The sequence below is a fragment of the Bombina bombina genome, chromosome 11, assembly GCF_027579735.1.
Source record: "Bombina bombina isolate aBomBom1 chromosome 11, aBomBom1.pri, whole genome shotgun sequence".
NCBI lineage: Eukaryota > Metazoa > Chordata > Amphibia > Anura > Bombinatoridae > Bombina > Bombina bombina.
The window spans coordinates 46,282,834-46,302,849 of record NC_069509.1 but is presented as its reverse complement, the minus strand read 5'-3'; the positions used below and the strand labels follow the sequence as shown (position 1 = coordinate 46,302,849).

General features: G+C 36.3%; 1 protein-coding gene across 1 annotated transcript in view; it reads right to left on the bottom strand.

The window, feature by feature from the left end:
* Positions 1–20,016, bottom strand: part of LOC128642066 (uncharacterized) — a 169,553-nt gene that overhangs the window by 126,858 nt on the left and 22,679 nt on the right. The window contains exon 2 of the mRNA XM_053694723.1: positions 8,828–9,151. Within this exon, the coding sequence (XP_053550698.1) occupies positions 8,828–9,151 (324 nt within the window). The remainder of the gene's footprint in view (positions 1–8,827; positions 9,152–20,016) is intronic.

Here is a 20,016-nt window from a genome sequence, read left to right as displayed (position 1 = left end):
AATTGTGATAAATGCTTTACAAATAATGTACCACATATCTGAATGTATAGATACATTAAATGTGTAAGGAAGTACATGTAAAATGACCAGTATTGCATTATGTGTGTATAATAATCATATGTTTAAATGTACAAATAGTTACTTCAAAAATCTGAAACTATATGTATAATAATCATGTTTTAAATGTATAAATAAGTTAAATAGGAAGGGAAGTATATATTTATATGTATGTAGGTCTGTATGTATGTATATATGTGTATGTATGTATGTGTGTATGTATATATATATATATATATATATATATATACTTTTTTTTTTTGTAAATATATTTTTTATTGAGGTAATGAATAACAATAATACAACATAAAATATGCCCAGAAACGGAGCAGAAGTGATAAGAGTAATTATACAATTCGCATATATCCAATAAGCTTGAAATAAAACAGTAAGGTATCAATTTGATATTTATAATCATTGTCTAACTAGCAACAGTGTCATATACATATAAATGTTGGTTGTTATTATTCAACATAAAAGGCTCAATAGTAAGAGAATAGTCGCTGGTATGGGTTATGTCATTATTTCTAGGATTGTGATTGGGAAATATAAACTAGTTGATGGTAAATATAAGTAACTAGGACATATAACAATGAGACCTCTTTTTTTATATATCAAGTATCTAATGGTCCCTATATTTAACAAAAATCTAATGATGGTGACAAATAGGGAGTTAGCTTTTGTCTGGCCACTCATGGGCCAAATTATGTGGGGGGGGGGGGAGTTCAGCGGACAAGAGCTGCTTAATATGGGAAGAGATGGGGGGGGGGGGCATGTCCTACTAGGTCAGATATAAGTGTCCTCCTCAACATAAACTGGCAAGTGTTGGTCTAAAGTGTATAAGTATTCTGGGTGTTGGTCTAGTTAACATATATATATTAGCTTGTGCTGAAATCATGATAGAATATTATATAGCGTATTAGTAGGTATGTATAAGATAAATATGAGGATGAGTCAGCAATTTATCAATGGGAATATACTAATTACGGGATATGGGCATAGGGATATGGGATAGGGATATGGGCATAGAAATATATGGAAGAGGTAGTATTCTTGCTTTTTCAATGTACAGTAGTTAGATGATATGTAAATGCTCAGACCTCTAGTATATACTTCTGCATCATGGAGGCTTAAACATGAGAATAAACATAGATCAATGTCCCTTATGAGCAATACAAGTTATGAGGAACCTAACTACCTGTCCATAATGTTGCTCTACATGTATAAGCTATAAAACATGAGATGTAAGTATAAGATACTGTTCTAGAGTCTAGGTAGATAAACTACTTGTCAGTCTAGCTAGTAGTTAGCGAGCACTTAATGTGATAACTTGAGTGTGTTCCACATCGTTATCATTTATATTCCACAGATTTTGCTTTGAAAATGACTCAATGGCTTAACACATAAATATTGACATGGGATTATAGTTAAGTATTCAGCGGACAAACAACGTGTTTCATAATGTGGTACAAATAAACAGCAACGATAGTGGTTATAACACTGAATAAAAATCTAAAGTGAGACGCTAATAATAATAGTAGAATATATAATAGCTGTAATGACTTATGCTGTGATGCTATTAAAACTGCATGTGTAACATGCTAACTATATACTGATCCAAAGAAGGAGCAATGGAACTGTGAGGAGGATTTAGAAACTAATTCGGCAGATGACTATGTATCGCTGATCCCTCAGGAAATCTTGGTGGTGTTAGACAGTTGGCTCAAATTAACCATAGGGGGTTGCTTATAACAAGTTATGCATTAAGTTTGTAGAGCTAAGTATTCCTCATCAGAAGTCTTATTAGAGAAACCCAGAGGGTATATTTTGCTTTTAGGAACTCTACTGAATTATAAAAATTATAGATCTTTTGTGAGTAAGCAGGCTGTCATTTGTCTATGATAGTGGCAGGGGTTTTACTCAAAGATAACTATTCTGCTCTGAACACAACAGGCCCCACCATCATGGTCGCTGACAAAGGGGTCTACTGGGACCATCAAAATATTAAGAAATGGTTAGTTTCACTTACACAGCTGCTGAATGTAGGTGGAGTAACCCTGCTAAGAGTATACCAATAATCCCACTTGTGTTAACTTCTATAGGACTCAGGAGTGCAACATTAAAACTGCAATATTATAATTAGTAAAGACTAGATAGGTAGCTTCCTATGTGAGGTTTTCTGAGGAAATACACTGAGGTGGCTTTAAGTCAAGGTATATATCCGGCATGGGAAGCAGTAGACAAATAGTTATGTATATTTAAGGAGAAACCTACCAGGAAATAAGCTGCAGAGAGAAAAGGCAATTTTCAGCACATTGACCAAAGCAGTATGATAAGGATATACTCATATAAACATGATTTGTTAATATGCTCTATCTCATGGTATAGAAACCTAGCACTGTAACAAAGAGGGCACTAATAAACTTTACTATTAAAACATGAATGTCCTGTGCTAGATGTGTATTCCGGAGAGTGTCCATCATAAAATCTAACTGTTAGGAGATGGGTAGCATGGCACTCATCAGGGTTAGCTTAGGAGTTCGTCACACCTGAGAGAAGGAGTAATGCCTCTTACCCGATCCCAGATTTAATGGGCTCAGTTGCGATATCTGCCTGTTGTTGTTGCTGCGCCTGGAAAATTTCAGTGTCCAGTGGTTTTGAGGCTCTGCAATTGTACCTCGCCTGCTTCAGTCTCTTGCGCCGCTTCAACCCGACTAGGATATCAGCCACGTCCATCCTTAGGCTGTCTGTGCGCCTCTCACGTGATAGAGGTATATTGAAGGTTGATGTGTCTGGTAGTGGGGAAGGGTTTTGGCGTTGTCGTGTGTTCCAATTAGGAGGATTCACGATTCCTATGATGGCTAGTTGCAGGTCAATAGAGGTCTCGTTTTGGGTAGTCATGCCTATAGTTGTAGATTTCAAATATATACCCGTAGAATGCTCAAGTTGGGTTGTTATGTGCGCTTTCTCCTCAGAACATTCAGCCACGTTAAATTCTGCTGCCTGCGTCTTGTCAGAAAGATTCTTAGCCTCTTTGGCAGGGTATAGTTTGGGTATAGCTGTGTCAACTGGGATCAAAACCCTCTGCAGATTTGGAGTTGTTCTCTTTTTCTGTGCTGAAGTGTTTCTATCCGAGTTGTTTTCAGGCAGTGGGGTCTCTAGTAATTGGAGAAACAGGTCTTTCATGCTGCTAAAATGGTCATCTAGCAGCCGTTGTACCCGGGCCTCCCATCTGTCTAAGATGATCGTAGGGTGTAAAGCAGCCGGGTCTTGACTCTCGTCCTTTAGATGCATATTGACTCTTTATATATGTGTCAGCAGGCACTTTTGTATTTCTTTACCCGGGGAAGCCGGGGGAGGGTAGGAGAATGTAGTATGTTAGGCCTTGCCTGATTCCTGTCCGCTTGGTCAGGTTCCCTTGAAATGTTCTACAGTAAAAGTTATATGCTTGTGCACAGAACGCTCTCATAAAGCCAGATAACTAACTCTCATGCTTTGATTATAAGGTATTAGGCAGATATTCGATCAATTGTCTCCTCAACTCTCAGAGCTTCTGAATTTTCGGCCCATCATGGCTGCCGGTCGGACAAGCCCCCCTATATATATATATATATACTTATTTATTATGATCACAAAACCCTTAGTTGTTACCGAAAAACAAATTATACACTTTAACAGGCTAAGACATACATTGCTTACACACATGAAATCCAAATTAATCATTGTTTTTAAATACTGGAGAAATGCCCCTTCCAGTAATGCATAAAAAGATATTAACAAATATATATGCATGCATAAAATTGGGCATGGATGTGTGTATGTATATGTATGTATGTGTATATATAAAATATATCTCCCTATGTTAAAGCCTATGTACATATATTTTTAATAAGACAGTGACCAAATGATAAGCCATGAACACATGAATATTTATTTAAATATATTTGGTCAATTTATGAAGTCTAGCTCACAGATTAGATACATGCCACCGGCATCAGGAGCGTGCGGCGATAACGTCAGCTCCACACGCATCCTGAGCCGACACTGCCCCTGGCAAAGAGCAGGAAGGAGACGCCTGAGCTGACACTGACCCTGGCAAAGAGCAGGAAGGAGACACCGCGCCCCTAGCAACGGCTAGAGCGGCACAGCGTGACATAGCCCCCTCCTACAGGGTTCCCACTGGGAACCAGAGTTAGCCCCAAAGGATGAGCATCATGGAATTTGGAGAACAGAGATGGAGCATGCACATCACGGGCAGGAACCCAGGAACGATCTGCCAGGGAGTAACTCTTCCAATGTACCAGGTATTGCAACTGTCTGCGCCTGTATCTGGAGTCTTAGCTACCTCATATTCCGGGTCCCCACGGACCAGGAGCGGAGGGGGCTCACCAGAAACACGGGCCCTCAAGCTCCATTTGGAGCTTGATAAATGGACCTCATAGTCTTTTCTGCAGAAGAGGCAAACCAGCTTGAATCATGAAACGGTGATCCAGGAAGTTTCCAGCTGCCCCTGAATCAATGAAGTCTTGAGTGTGGACAGTATTCTGAAGGAAGGTAAGGGTAACAGGTACCAGGATCCGAGAGGAGTGAGGGGATTTAGTTGCGACCATGCTTAGAGGTACCCCAGTGTTATCCTCTAAGCATTGGCTTTTCCCGGTCGAACGTCACAGTCCTTTAGTTGGTGGGTGTTAGATCCACAATCAAAACATAGATTCAGTCTCCTTCTCTGCCTTTCAGACTCTGAGGGTTTGAAGGAGGAGAGATCCATGGGTTCCTCTACTGAGGTAACTGGAGCTGCTGAAGGGGTAGCGGATGCTGACGAAACTGGGCGAATAGGAGGATGGGAGGGAAGGACCCTCCTTGTTCTGTCTCTCTCGGCTTGCCTTTCCTGAAAGCGAGAGTCCAGATTGATAAGTGAGTTCATCTTTGATGCGTTCATGGAGACCCCTCCTAAAGGCAGCCTTGAGAGCACTGCCATTCCAGGTGGTTTCAAGTGCCAAGGTGCGGAACTCGACAGCAAATTGTGCCACAGTTTTATTGCCCTGGCGGAGATCCAGGAGAGAATATTCTGCAGCAGAGGTACGGCCAAGTAGAAGACAAAGCAGATATGAACTCATCAGCATCATGCAGGAGTGTAGCGTTCTGTTCCAAAAGAGGAGAGACCAAGGCTAGGACCTTGTCCTTTAGCAAGGAAATGATAAAGGTCACCCTTGACTGATGAGACTGAAAGGTGTAAGGATCATTGCGGAAGTGCAGCCTGCATTGGTTTAGAAAGCCCCTGCAATCAGTAGTACCTTCATACTTGTCAGGCAAGGGTATCTGGGGTATACTTCCAGAAGCAGAGGAAGAAGTCAGAGTACTGGGAGTAGGGGCTGGTGGTGTAGCAACAGGAGTGGAATCCCTCGCTGCAACTAGTAAGGAGAGCTGAGCGGTAATAGCCTCTAGCTTGGAATCCATATTCTGCAACTTTGTGGTATGGGTTCCCATAATAAATGGATTTCCAGCCTCCAGGGAATAATTTAAAAGACCTTTATTTCTTTTTCACAGGGTCCATAAAACAATACGACAACGTTTCAAACCACACACTAGTTCTTAGTTATGTCTAATTTGTCTATGTACAGGTGTGCCTTTTATACCTGATACAACAGTTAATCTATACAATACCGTCATCTTGTGGTCTTTTACTAAAATTACATGTGTTCAATATAACAAACCATTTTTTTTACTTTTTCTGTATATTTCACATGTATTTGTTGCAGCAATATTTTTTTAAAAAAATTATAAAATTACAAACTGACCTACCTATACATATATCAAAAATCAGAATCATAGCACAACAGATCTAGCTATTTATTATGGTTTACAAGCTTCTTTATTAATTACAGAAATAAGGACCAATCAAAGTCTTTGTTGAGACCATTAGGTTCTAAAGTGTTCAATTTGTTTATCAAAAACATTTCTTTCTTTTTGAGCATATGTTCCCTGTCACCTCCTCTCCTAGGTTTGTCTATTTTATCTATTACTTGAAATCGCAACTGACATATTATGGAACATATGCTCAAAAAGAAAGAAATGTTTTGGATAAACAAATTGAACACTTTAGAACCTAATGGTCTCAACAAAGACTTTGATTGGTCCTTATTTCTGTAATTAATAAAGAAGCTTGTAAACCATAAAAAATAGCTAGATCTGTTGAGCTATTATTCTGATTTTTGATATATGTATAGGTAGGTCAGTTTGTAATTTTATAATTTTTTTAAAAAAATATTGCTGCAACAAATACATGTGAAATATACAGAAAAAGTAAAAAAATGGTTTTGTTATATTGTACACATGTAATTTTAGTAAATGACCACAAGATGGCGATATTGTATAGATTGACTGTTGTATCAGGTATAAAAGGCACACCTGTACATAGACAAATTAGACATAACTAAGAACCAGTGTGTGGTTTGAAACATTGTCGTATTGTTTTATGGACCCTGTGAAAAAGAAATAAAGGTCTTTTAAATTATTTCCTGGAGGCTGGAAATCCATTTATTTGAAGTCACATTGGGACCTGGCTAGTCCTGCTCCTTGCCACAGGACAGAAAGATACAGGTGCTGTTTCCCACACTACTACATTGAAATGGTATGGGTTCCCAACATCTGTCCCTGAAGATAAACAGCTCGTGCCACCTCATCTGGCTGCATGGCCCGAGTATAATGTAATGCTCATGGGATACTCCTCTATCAGACTGAACTCGGCCAGTAGTCTTGTTATCCCGGCGTCGAGCCGAATGATAGGGAATATCCCAGAGCAGAGAAGGTCAATGATATGAGGAAGATGGAACTTACCACAGGTAGGACAGTTCCCAGCGGCAACAGCGAACAGTCCAGGAATACAGCACTAGAATGGTCATGCAGGCAGGGATTGGCAGCAGTAAATAATCCAGCAGATCAAGGGTTAAGACAGGTAGAGTAGTATGCAGACAGGCAGGTTCAGCAACAGTGATCAGTCCAGCAGTTTAAGGGTTAAGGCAGGTAGGGTAGTCAGCAAACAGGCAGGTTCAGCAACAATGGTATTTAGGTACATAGAATGATCTGTCACACCCAGGAGCACACAGAGGCTGACTAGAGGCTTGGAAAGCAAATATTTGTGGGAAGTATAAAAATTCTTTAATTATATTTAAGCAGCTATTGCATTTAAAGTCCTTATTAAGAAAGGGCATTAGATAATTACAGGCCCAATTTTTATATGTACTTACCCCTATAGTCTGGATTATATTTGTCTAGGGTTCTAATTCACCTAACAATACAATAAATCTTGTAATAGATAGTGTTCATTTAATTCAGCATATTGTAAGGAAAGCCCTGGACGTTATGTTTAAATGTATTTAATTTTAGTGGTATTGTATTCTCTAAGGCTGAGACTTGTTGAAGCATTATAGAGGTTTTTATGCATTCCTTGGCTGTAGACATTCATTCTAAATGTGAACATATGGGAAGTTACTGAGGAGACAATAGTAAATTATATTGTAACCTATGATATATAATAATATATATAAAAGAAGAAGTCCTGACTGACTCAACGCCCAGCTCAAACTGTTTAACCAAGCAATGTAACATTTGGAAGGTACGTTGTTTTTATGACCTAGGCACCCACTAAGGAAGGATTTTTAGAAATGACGTCCCTAAGGGGGTGAAAAAGGGGGTGCAATTTTTCGTAAGGATACCTATATCTTAAAAACCGATTATGTTACAGACGTGAAAATTGGTATTTATATTCTCCTTGAAAAATAAAGAAATACGTGTTTAAACATTTCCTGAAAATACACTTAAGGGGGGTCAAAAGGGGGGGGCTGATTTATGAGGATACCTATATATCAAAAACAAAAGATGTCACAGGCGTGAAAATTGGAATTTAGAGTCTCCTTGAAAAATAAAGAAACATATGTTTTACCATTTCCCTAACATCCACTTAAGGGGGGTTAAAAGGGGGGGGGGGGCTGATTTATGAGGATACCTATATCTCAAAAAACAAAGATGTTACAGACACTAAAATTGGTATTTAGATTACAAGAGAATTAACAAAAACTCAAGAAGTTCATGTCAGCGAGTGTGCAAAGCGAACAGGCACAGAAGTGAGGGCACACGTCATTTCGAGTGGTCGAGTTTTTCGCTATTTTTTACAAATCCGCAGGCAACAGCTAGTATATATATATAGATTGTACTAATGTTCCTCTACTTTGTATAACTCAATTATTGCACCTACAAGTGTAACGTACCCCTACTGTACTTGTTTGTGTATGTAATTAATCCCTGTAATGTTTTAATATTTGTATAGTGCTGCGTAATCTGCTAGTGCTTTATAAATAATAATAATGCTAATGCTGTGTATATGCATTGTACTACAGATCTCTATTACTAATATTAATTGTAGAAGTAATTATATAAACTGCCCAATTACAATTTGTTTTTTATATACAGTTTATCATCATCATTTTTGTAATGTGTGTATATATCTATTTAATCCTGTATGTTTTACATACTTTATCAAGTTAATTCCAGTATACTTTAGTCATAATCTCACAGCCTGAGCAAGGCTCATTTTATATATATTGTCATTTATATATTTTGTATTTTGTTTCTTTTTTTAATGGTTGGCACTATAGAACGGAATAAATATTTTATACGTTTGTTATTTTTATCTACTTTTCATCTGTAAATTCATAAGAAATCTTGATGATGACCCAATCTGTGGTAGTTCTCAGACAGGTAAAATTCTTACCATTAACATCAACCGTGACTTCCTTCTCCATTTGTTCTGGACTATAAACCACTAAACACTTGTAGATTCCATTGTCAGATATTTGCACATTGGAAAGTGACAGAGAAGCAACCCCAGATGTTGTCAGAGTTGTGTTTAAGGACAACCTAGGATGTGATGTCCTAACAACATCATCATAGCTCAAGATCTTCTTTCCTTGAAAGTACCAAATTATTGCCAGAAATTGTGAGTCTACAGGTTTACCCACATCAAATTTGCAAGGGATTAGGATATTGGATCCCAATTTAGCAGTCTGAGGATGAACAGTCAATTCCAGACGTGCACCTAAAGAAAGTAGACATAATGAATACATACAGAATATACTGTGTGTGTGCATGTGTATATATGTGTGTGTGTATGTATGTATGTATGTATGTATGTATGTATGTATATATATATATATATATATATATATATATATATATATTCCTCCAATGGCTTCAAAAGATGTGTGGCTCATTTTTAAATAGTCTGACTGACTCCTGTTTTTATTTATATTTAAATTTATCAAGCCGTAGATTAGATAAACCACAAATACTGAGCAGCTAACACTTCAGATATCTTGAAAATCTTAATGGGTCCTAAGGTCTGCAACTGAAGAACTATGCTCACAGTATCATAAGCAAGGACATTGTGTCCTCAATATTGTGGTTTGAGATGTCAACCATACTATGATATCTCCCCTCAAACACAGGGGCGTAACTACCGGGGTCTCAGAAGTCTCAATGGCCTGTGTCTCTAAGGCAGAGATTTCCAAACTTTTCATGTTGGTGACACACTTTTTAGACCTACATCATTTTGTGACACAGTAATTCAGTTGTACTAGCAAACAGGAGGTTAAACTAACTTGTTTTAAGAGATACGGACAAATACATAAATTATATAATAACAAAATATATTTACAAGCAACAGAATGTATGTGCAAGAATGAAAAAAAAATTGTAATAACAATAATAACTGTTTAATAACTACTTACTATTTTAATGGGATGTATGAGGTTGATGGGATGAACACAGTTTCTGAATATTTGGTGGAATATTAGATAAAGACACTCGCATTTCATCATCAAGCATTTTTAAGCTTCCACTTCCTATCCATTTATCAAGAGCAGGAGCAGCAATGCACTACTGGGAGCTAGCTGCAAAAAAAACAACACTTTGACTTCTGACTTCAGCTTAGCGTTTAAGCTACCGCCCTCAGAGCTCTGCAAGTCTGACTACTGCCCGGGCTGCAAACACACTGCTGTCCCACTCACTGACTACACATGTAGTCACAAGTCAATTGAGGAGACTACACGTGCAGTCAGGAGCCAATGTGCCGCCAAGGGGAATAGTTTCAGTTCCCACTGTGCTGCGCCAATAGGTTAAGATGATCTGTAACCCACTAGGTTCCAATCATGTGATATGCGTAGCGTGCAGGAGGAAAAAAAATTAAATTAAAAAATTGGTGCTGAAGCAGGGACACACCTACACACTGCAGCCGACACACTAATGTGTCACAACACACAGTTTGGAAAGCACTGCTCTAGGGGGTCCATCTTTTCCTGCAATCAATAGTTGCTTCACTACATGATGGCCACTATGGAAGAACATCCTGCCACCATATTTGTACCAACAATATTTCTACAGGAATCCTCTGGTGTGGACTAACCAATAGGAAGGGGGATTCACAGTCGCAAAGAAACATCTCCTATGAGGCTGTCGGCTCAGCTTCTGCTAATAGCAAACAGCCAAAAAGGGCACTGTTAAAATGAGGTGATCTGCCACAGCCTTTGCCCTGGGGATTCATGGAATAAACTTCCATTTGAGGCGGTAAACACAAAGACTGTAAAGGAATTCAAAAATGCCTGGGACACGCATAAGGCTATCCTAAGGAAAAGTAATGTAATATGGGTAGACTTAATGGGCCTTTTTTGTTCTTATCTACCGTCAAATTCGATGTTTCTATGTAATAAGGTGATAAGATGCAATAGAAAGGGATATAGCACATGCCCATATCTTATGAAACAATCATCTGAATTTAAGTCTAGTACTACAGGCAAATATTTCCAGTTAAATCTCATATGAATTGTACTTCTAGATTTGTGGTGTTTTTATTACAATACATTGGTCGCACCTGTAGAAAATGTAAAACCAGATGGGCTGAACATTTAAGAAATATTAAAAAGGGAAGTTTGGCACATACTGTATCAGTGACGTGCAGTGACGTCAGAGGCTAGTGAGGCAGTGGCTTGGATACGCCTTCATTCTTTAGATATCCTTTGTTGAAGAAATAGCAATGCACATGGGTGAGCCAATCACATGAGGTATCTATGTGCAGCCACCAATCAGCAGCTACTGAGCATATTTAGATATGATTTTCAACAAAGGATATCAAAAGAATGAAGACAATTAGATATTAGATGTAAATTGGAAAGTTATTTAAATTGCATGTTCTTTCTAAATCATGAAAGAAAACATATGGGTTTCATGTCCCTTTAAATGGTGTCTTGGAAAACTGGTCAATTAGTACACATCTGATTTTAGTCTAAAGGATTGTAACAGAAACACTTGCCAGATAACACAATGCTTGCTCTGATTATGAGATCTAGAAATCCATGCCCATTAAAATATTTGTTTAAAACATACTTTTTACTTTAATGCTGCAAATTATGCTTATAGATTCTTTCATTATTCAGTAAATATAAAAATGTCTTGATCCAGTGGCGGCTGGTGAAATTTAAAGATGGTGGGGAGCTTGACCCCACCCCTTTAAATAAAGCCACACCATCAGATGGCACTACCAACTCATTAATTAAATAAATAAAAGGTAGACAGAAACACATACGCAGAGGGTTAGAGAGAGAAAGAGAAAGAGACACACAGAGGGTTAGAGAAGGAGAGAGAGAGAGAGAGACACACATGCAGAGGGTTAGAGAGAGAGAGAGAAAGAGAGACATACAGAGGGTTAGAGAGAGAGAGAGAGAGACACAGAGGGTTAGAGAGAGAGAGAGAGAAAAAGAGAGAGAGACACACAGAGGGTTAGAGGGAGAGAGAGAAAGAGAGAGAGAGACACACACAGAGGGTTAGAGAGAGAGAGAGAGAGAAAAAGAGAGAGAGAGAGAGACACACACACAGAGGGTTAGAGAAAGAGAGAGAGACACAGAGGGTTAGAGAGAGAGAAAGAGAAAGAGAGAGAGAGAGACACACACAGAGGGTTAGAGAGAGAGAGAGAGAGAGAGTGAGAGAGAGAGACACACAATCACACACAGAGGGTTAGAGAAAGAGAGAGAGACACAATCAAACACAGAGGGTTAGAGAGACGCATAAGGGATGAGAGAGTCAGAGGGGGAGGAAGAGAGACAGAGAGACCATGGGGAGAACAACACATAAGGAGAGGGATGGATAGATAGATAGATAGATATAGATAGATAGAGAGACACACACACACAAGGGGGGAGGGAGAGAGACAGAGAGACCATGGGGAGAACAACACATAAGGAGAGAGATGGATGGATAGATAGATAGATAGATAGATAGATAGAGAGAGAGAGAGACACACACAAGGGGGGAGGGAGAGAGACCACTGCATTTTTAAGTAATGAGAACAACACATAAGGAGAGAGATGGATAGATAGATATAGATAGATAGATAGAGAGACACACAAGGGGGGAGGGAGAGAGACCACTGCATTTTAAGTAATAAAACAGCAGAGCTACAGAGAGTTCAGAAAGTGAAGGCAAGCTGTTAAGTTAGTGGGTGTAAAGGTTGAGGAAACAAAATACAAAAACGACCCTGCTGTAAAAGAGTAAAAAAACACTAAACCACATTCATTAAATTATAATTTTCACTAACAGAATCCCTTTCAGTGAAATCTAATGTTGTAGAACTTACTTCAAAGATGTGTCTTAAACACTGCTTATTGACTGAATCTCTTCCTGCTCTGCCTCTGTCTGTATTAAAGGGACATGCCAGCCACATTTTTTCTTTTATGATTTAGAAAGAGAATGCAATTTTAAACATCTTTCTAATTTACTTATATTATCTAATTTGTTTTATTCTCTTGATATTCTTTGATGAAAAGCATATCTAGATATGCTCACTAGCTGCTGATTGGTTGCTGCACATAGAAGCATCATGTGATTGGCTCACCCATGTGCATTGCTTTTTCTTCAAATAAGGATATTTATAAAATGAAGCAAAATAAATTATGGAAGTAAATTGTAATGTTGTTTATATTTCTATTCTCTATCTGAATCATGAAAGAAAGATTTTGGGTTTAGTGGCCCTTTAAGGAAGTGACAGTGGCACATTCCACTGCACTTAGAGGGGAAGTACAGAACTCTCTTTTTCAATTTAGCAAAAGCTAGCAGCTTCACAGCACAGCAACAAAATAAATTAAAGTAGTTTTTTTCCGTTTTTGTTTTGTTTTATATGATTTAACATCCAGCCCCAACCCTAAGTTCCACTTACTAATGCCTCTCACTAGATTGGTTCAGCCCAAATAGGACTGCCTCAAATAAAGCACTTATGGGCCATGCAATGATCTTAACCACTGTCATCCAGTAGATGGCGCAGCATGTTGTGTAATGGTGGGCAGACCTGCTTGTGCCTCTTCATTGCACAACATATAGCTGTGAAGAAAAAAAATGCTGGGGAAAAAAATTGCAATTTTTTTATTTTATTTTTTTAAAGCCAATAAAAAAATATATATTTTTGCCCATATGAGAGGTGAAGCACTGCCTCACCTGCCTCTAGTGACTGCACATCACTGTACTGTATCTATTTTGTAGAGAGAAAAGATGCAATGGCACTACTATTGGTATTGAGGGTTGGGCTAATAATCGTATCGGCTTGGCCTTATTAATAATCTATATTGCCCTGGGGTGCTGTGTACCAATTTACATAGAAGATTCACAACCAGAGAAAGTTGCTAAGAAAGTGTACACAGTAATAGCACTCACTCCCTCAAATGTTAAATTATATACGTATGGTGTGGTATATGTATAGAAAAAAATGACACATTAAAACATAGGGCTCCATGTACTAAGCCGTCAATTCATCCGTCATTTTAGACGCGGCTAAACTCGCCGTTACTCGCCGCGGGCGAAATGGTGTCCGCTGTAGCTATGTACTAATAATCCCACAATAAATAGACACGTCTAGCCCGCCGCGAGCAGTGGCGGAATATTGATAAATTTGACGCCTCGCTCGCCGCGAATAAGCTGATGTACTTAACTTTCAGTTCAATTGTCTGGCCAATTGTTAACACGTGACATGTAAGGTGTCATGAACGTCATAGTAGACGCGGGAATAGAATTTTGCTCCTATAAATGGACAAGTTTTCTAAACAACTGTATTATTGTTCCAAAATTTTTGGAGAGTAATTACAGAGCGCTCGTTTTTGTGATTTTTATTTACAATTTCGATATGGCTTCATCTGGATCTGAAACCGCTTCAAAATCCAAGAATCCTCACTTTTCTCATCAGCAAAACGTCGTTTTGATTGACATGATTATTGACTCTTATGATTATTTGTTTGGATGTCGTGTCAAACAGACAAATTTTTCTAGAAGGAAGCAGATCTGGCAAAGGATCAGCGACGCTGTTAGTGCCCAGGGTCCAGGAAAAAAGGATGTCGATCAGCTGAAGAAGCGTTACAACGACATTAAACGCTTCGCCAAAGCTAAATTGGCCAGAGAGAAAAATTCGGCACGTGCTACCGGAGGTGGACCAGCATATGTGGCAGACCTCAATGACTATGAGCAGAAGCTTGTTCAGCGTCTGGGACCAGAGATCATCACTGGCATAACCGATGATTGTGACAGTGATTTAAGAGGTAAATGTACATCATAGTTGACGTAAATGTTTTTTTAAAGTTATGATAGGTTATTGTCTCCAATATATATTTCTTTAAAATAACATTATCTGACTTCTTACGCTTCAGTATCCTATATTCCATCTAGGCCCCAAATACTGTAATCATTTATGTCGCATATATGTATAAGGGATTGTACAAGCCATTTAGGCCCCAAATACTGTAATCATTTATGTCGCATATATGTATAAGGGATTGTACAAGCCATTTAGGCCCGAAATACTGTAATAATTTATCTCGCATATATGTATAAGGGATTGTACAAGCCATTTAGGCCCCAAATACTGTAATCATTTATGTCGCATATATGTATAAGGGATTGTACAATAATAGTATTGTTATACTGCCTTTTTTTTAATGGTCTAACGGAACTAAAGATTTGTTGATTATTAATATAGTGATCCCTGAAGATAACACCCATGCGTTTATTTTCAAACCAGTATTGCATAGAAACCTTAAAGAGATAATGACAATAGAAATAATGTAATTTGAAACTATTAAAATAATATTGTATGTCCGACATTAATTATGAGACTAACCCCAGATCACATGCCTTCTTAAATTTCTGATCTATTGACTTCCATGTTGCGTTATTTGACTATAGAATATTATTGTTAACATCTTTCCAAATTGTTCTCCGCTTTATAAACATACATTTTTTAGATATAGCTATGCACATAGTTGACGCAGTCACATGAACCATCTATGTGCATCAACCAATGATCATTTACTGTGCCTGTATAGATTTGCTTTTCCTCAAAGTATAAAAATCCAATGAATGCAAAAACATAATACATTTAAATATTTTTAAAAAAGCATTTTCTTATGCAATTTGTAAAGGTAATTATATTTTTTCATGTCCCTTTAAAGGGCCACTAAACCCAAAATCTTTTATTAATGATTCGGATAGAGAATTGAAATTTAAACAACATATTACTTCCATTATTTCTTTGGCTTCATTTTCTAGATATTCTTAGTTGAAGAAAAATAAATACACATGTTGAGCCAATCACACGAGGCTTCTTTGTGCATCAATCAAATGCTTTTCAACAAAGAATATCAAGAGAATAAAACAAATTAGATAATATAAGTAAATTATAAAGATGTTTATAACTGCATTCTCTTTCCAAATCATAAAAAAAAGGTGGTTGGCATGTACCTTTAATGATTGAGCCTGCATTCACTGCTGTAATTATTATTATTAACACTTTTAGCTTTCAGTTTCAACTAGAAATAAAAATAAACCTAATTTTTTTTTTTTTTTTTTTTTAAAGCGATGCCAACAACAGCAGAGCCTGTGAGGAGTAACGAAGTGCCCACTTGTTCTACTTCTTCTTCTGCGGTTTCAAGACCACCCAGTGCAGCTGTTTCCAGACCTTCGGACAGTTTTACACATGGACAATTAATACGCTCATCATCTAATGTTACACACACAACTTCCTCGGCGGACACACTTCCTGATCTAAGGACCAGCACTCCACAAACTGGTGTTGGTAGATCAACTGGTAAGTACTTTACAAATGAATAATTTCAATGTTGTGTGTTTTATCTCTTTTATCTCTCAATTTTTTTATTTTTTTTTAAATGTCAAATGTCATTATTGACATATTCTATTTCGAGATCTTTTACAGATGGAATGTAATTTGAAGTTCAAATAGCAATGATCATAGATTTTCATGAAAGGGACACTGTACAAATTTTTTTAAATGAGGATTCGTGTAGAGCATGCATGCTATTTTAATCAACTTTCTAATTTTTTTAAAATTTATCATTATTTTCTTTTTGAGAATTGATCATAGTATTACATAAGAAAGCTGATAGAAATTCCATGCAATATATCTTATTCTCAAAAAGATTATTTTTGCTTCAGTGTCCAGTTAATTGCAAAATACATTTCCATTAATAATTTTGAATATATCGTTACATTGACAAAAAAACATTTTATTTATTTATTTTTATGTTATTTATTTGTTTATAGGTGATTTGGGACGTCTTTTCCAGGGATTGACTGGACATTCATCTCCATTATTTGATGGTATGTATCACATATGTATATATATATAATATAACTTAAATTGTTGTATGACGGTTGTATCTGCTCTCTCCTTCTATTCTATTTCTGCAAGTGTTTTTATAACATTTTATTTTTATTTACTAACAATTTGTTATGTCTTGATCTAGAAGAAGAAAACTCATCAAGGGAGATCACTATCAATCTCATGCCGATAGTGGAAAATCCCATTCAAGATGAACCACCAGGAGGGCATGATGGAAGTGAGACTCCAGATATTCTTGAAGATTTGGGAGATGCGCAACCGGATGAAATTCACACACCAGAAAACATCGAGGAACCTGTTGAAACACAGGCACCACCAATTGCACTGCAAACAGGTGGTGTAAATATTGACAATACACCGGCAGAAGGACAATTGGGCGATGTTGCATTGAGGGAAATGTTGACACTGGCAAGGCAATACAGAGAGGACCACAGAGAAATGCAAAATATTATTAACACTAATATTGAACGCTGGGCTGCTCTGTCAGAAAAAAATGTGGAAATAGAAAGGCAAAGGAATGAGATAGAGATGCAGAAATTACAGCTGCAAAGAGAGATGTTCCAGTGGCAGAGGCAGATGGATGAAGAGAAAAACCATCAAATTAACAGAGCTTTGAGCATCAGCGAAAGGACATTACAATCTCTGTTGGCTATTGTCAGTGAAAGGGAGGCGACAACAGACCCAAAGAGGCGACGTCTGGAGTGAACATTTTTTATTATCTAGTCACTGTTTATTTTTTTAATCTGTATATTGTTTACTAAGTTATTTTTTGTGTATTTTTAAGGGACACTGTACTCAAATTTTTTCTTTTGTGATTCAGATAGAGCATGCAAATTTGATAATAGGAGTACATTTGAAAGTTGCTTAAAATTGCATGCTCTATCTGAATCACAAAAGATAAAATTTGGATACAGTGTCCCTTTAAGTTTAAAATGTTAGTCACTGTTAATTTTTTTACTCTGTATATTGTTTACTAAGTTATTTTTTGTGTATTTTAAAGGGACACTGTACTCTAATTTTTTCTTTTGTGATTCAGATAGAGCATGCAAATTTGATAATAGGAGTACATTTGAAAGTTGCTTAAAATTGCATGCTCTATCTGAATCACAAAAGATAAAATTTGGATACAGTGTCCCTTTAAGTTTAAAATGTTAGTCACTGTTAATTTTTTTACTCTGTATATTGTTTACTAAGTTATTTTTTGTGTATTTTTAAGGGACACTGTACTCTAATTTTTTCTTTTGTGATTCAGATAGAGCATGCAAATTTGATAATAGGAGTACATTTGAAAGTTGCTTAAAATTGCATGCTCTATCTGAATCACAAAAGATAAAATTTGGATACAGTGTCCCTTTAAGTTTAAAATGTTAGTCACTGTTAATTTTTTTACTCTGTATATTGTTTACTAAGTTATTTTTTGTGTATTTTAAAGGGACACTGTACTCTAATTTTTTCTTTTGTGATTCAGATAGAGCATGCAAATTTGATAATAGGAGTACATTTGAAAGTTGCTTAAAATTGCATGCTCTATCTGAATCACAAAAGATAAAATTTGGATACAGTGTCCCTTTAAGTTTAAAATGTTATTATTTAATAAAGACAAATTTTTTTATGGCCAAAAAAAACGTTTATTTACATACATTCAAACTCACTTTTGATTCTTCAACACAAAAGTTTTTCTCAGTTATTAATCATGACAAAACAAAAAATGAAATCAAATTACATATTTACGGTATAAAAAATCTACTTGCTCCATTAACATTCCCAAAGTTGCCCTAATTTTAGAAATTTTTTGTTTAACATGATCTTCTAGACAACTCTGAGTACTTTTGTCTGCAGTTTCAATAGTTGATGTTGAAGATAAATCTGTAGAAAAATAAATGAAAAGCAAATTTTAATTCAATTGTCATATACATATTCAATGTATGATAGGGTTTTTCATCACAAATATTACCTCCTGATGTGCTGTTATCTACGTTATCTACTATATTAGCTTCTACACTTATGTCCACTCCTTTAAAGCTTTCATCTGAGCCAACTCCTATTTGAAATATACAATATATGTATTAGTTAAAACTTGTATTTTCTTAGATTTAAGATTACTGAGTATGAAACATACCTTTATCTACCATCATTGTTGGTAAAACTTCTATCCTTGGTTGAGTATCATCTGAAGTCAATGCTTCAAATATTGTCACACTATCAGTATTTTGAAATTCTTCCATTTCCATACTAGTTTCCATGTCTTCCATGGTAATATCTATGAACGAAATTACAAAGATAAAGATAGAAAACTATTAAATCAAAAACCTTGTATATATTATTTAAAACAATAATAATAATAATCATTAAAAGGGACATAGAAACCAATTTCTAAGTTTCATGATTCATATAGTGCATGCAATTTAAATAAACTTTCTATTTTACTTCATTCTTTTTGTATCTTTATTTGAAAAGCAAGAATCTAAGTTTAGATGCCAGCCCATTTTTGGTGAACCAACTGTGTTGTACTTGCTAATTGGACAGAACCAATCAAAGAGTGCTGTCCATGGTGCTCAACCAAAAATTGTCTGGCTCCTTAGCTTAGATGCCCTCTTTTTCAAATAAAGATAGAAAGTTAATGATGAAAAAAATGATAATAGAAGTAAATTAGCAACTTGATTAATATTGCATGCTAAAACTTTTTAATCCAAAACCTAAAATATATGATTTAAAATTTAAATAATAAGTCATTACCTGTCTGTGTCTCTTTATGACAAATTTCATATGGATTTGGAGATAATTCAATATCCAATAGTGTTATTGGCAAAGGTGGAGAAAGAGCTTCACTTCTGGGGGTTTGCACCAACATTGACCTTAAGTAGCGTGGTGGGTGTGCACACTTCATTCTCCTACTTCTCATATCTATAAACATATATATAATAAAAAAATTTAATAAAATTTTTTTAATTAATTATTCCAAGTAATTTTTGGTTTTCAAAACATTCAGTTCTGCATGCTTACTTTTCTAACATGTTTCAATGTTATATAGTAATATATTTATATTTTATTCTACTACCTCAGTTCTGCATGTTTCAATGGTATATACTAATATAGTTATATTTTACTCTACTATCTCATTTTTGTATGCTAAGTTTTCTAACCTTTTAAGTGTATATAGTAATATAGTTAAATTTTAATCTACTAACTCAGTTCTGCATGCTTACTTTTGTAACTTTTTGCAATTGTATATACTA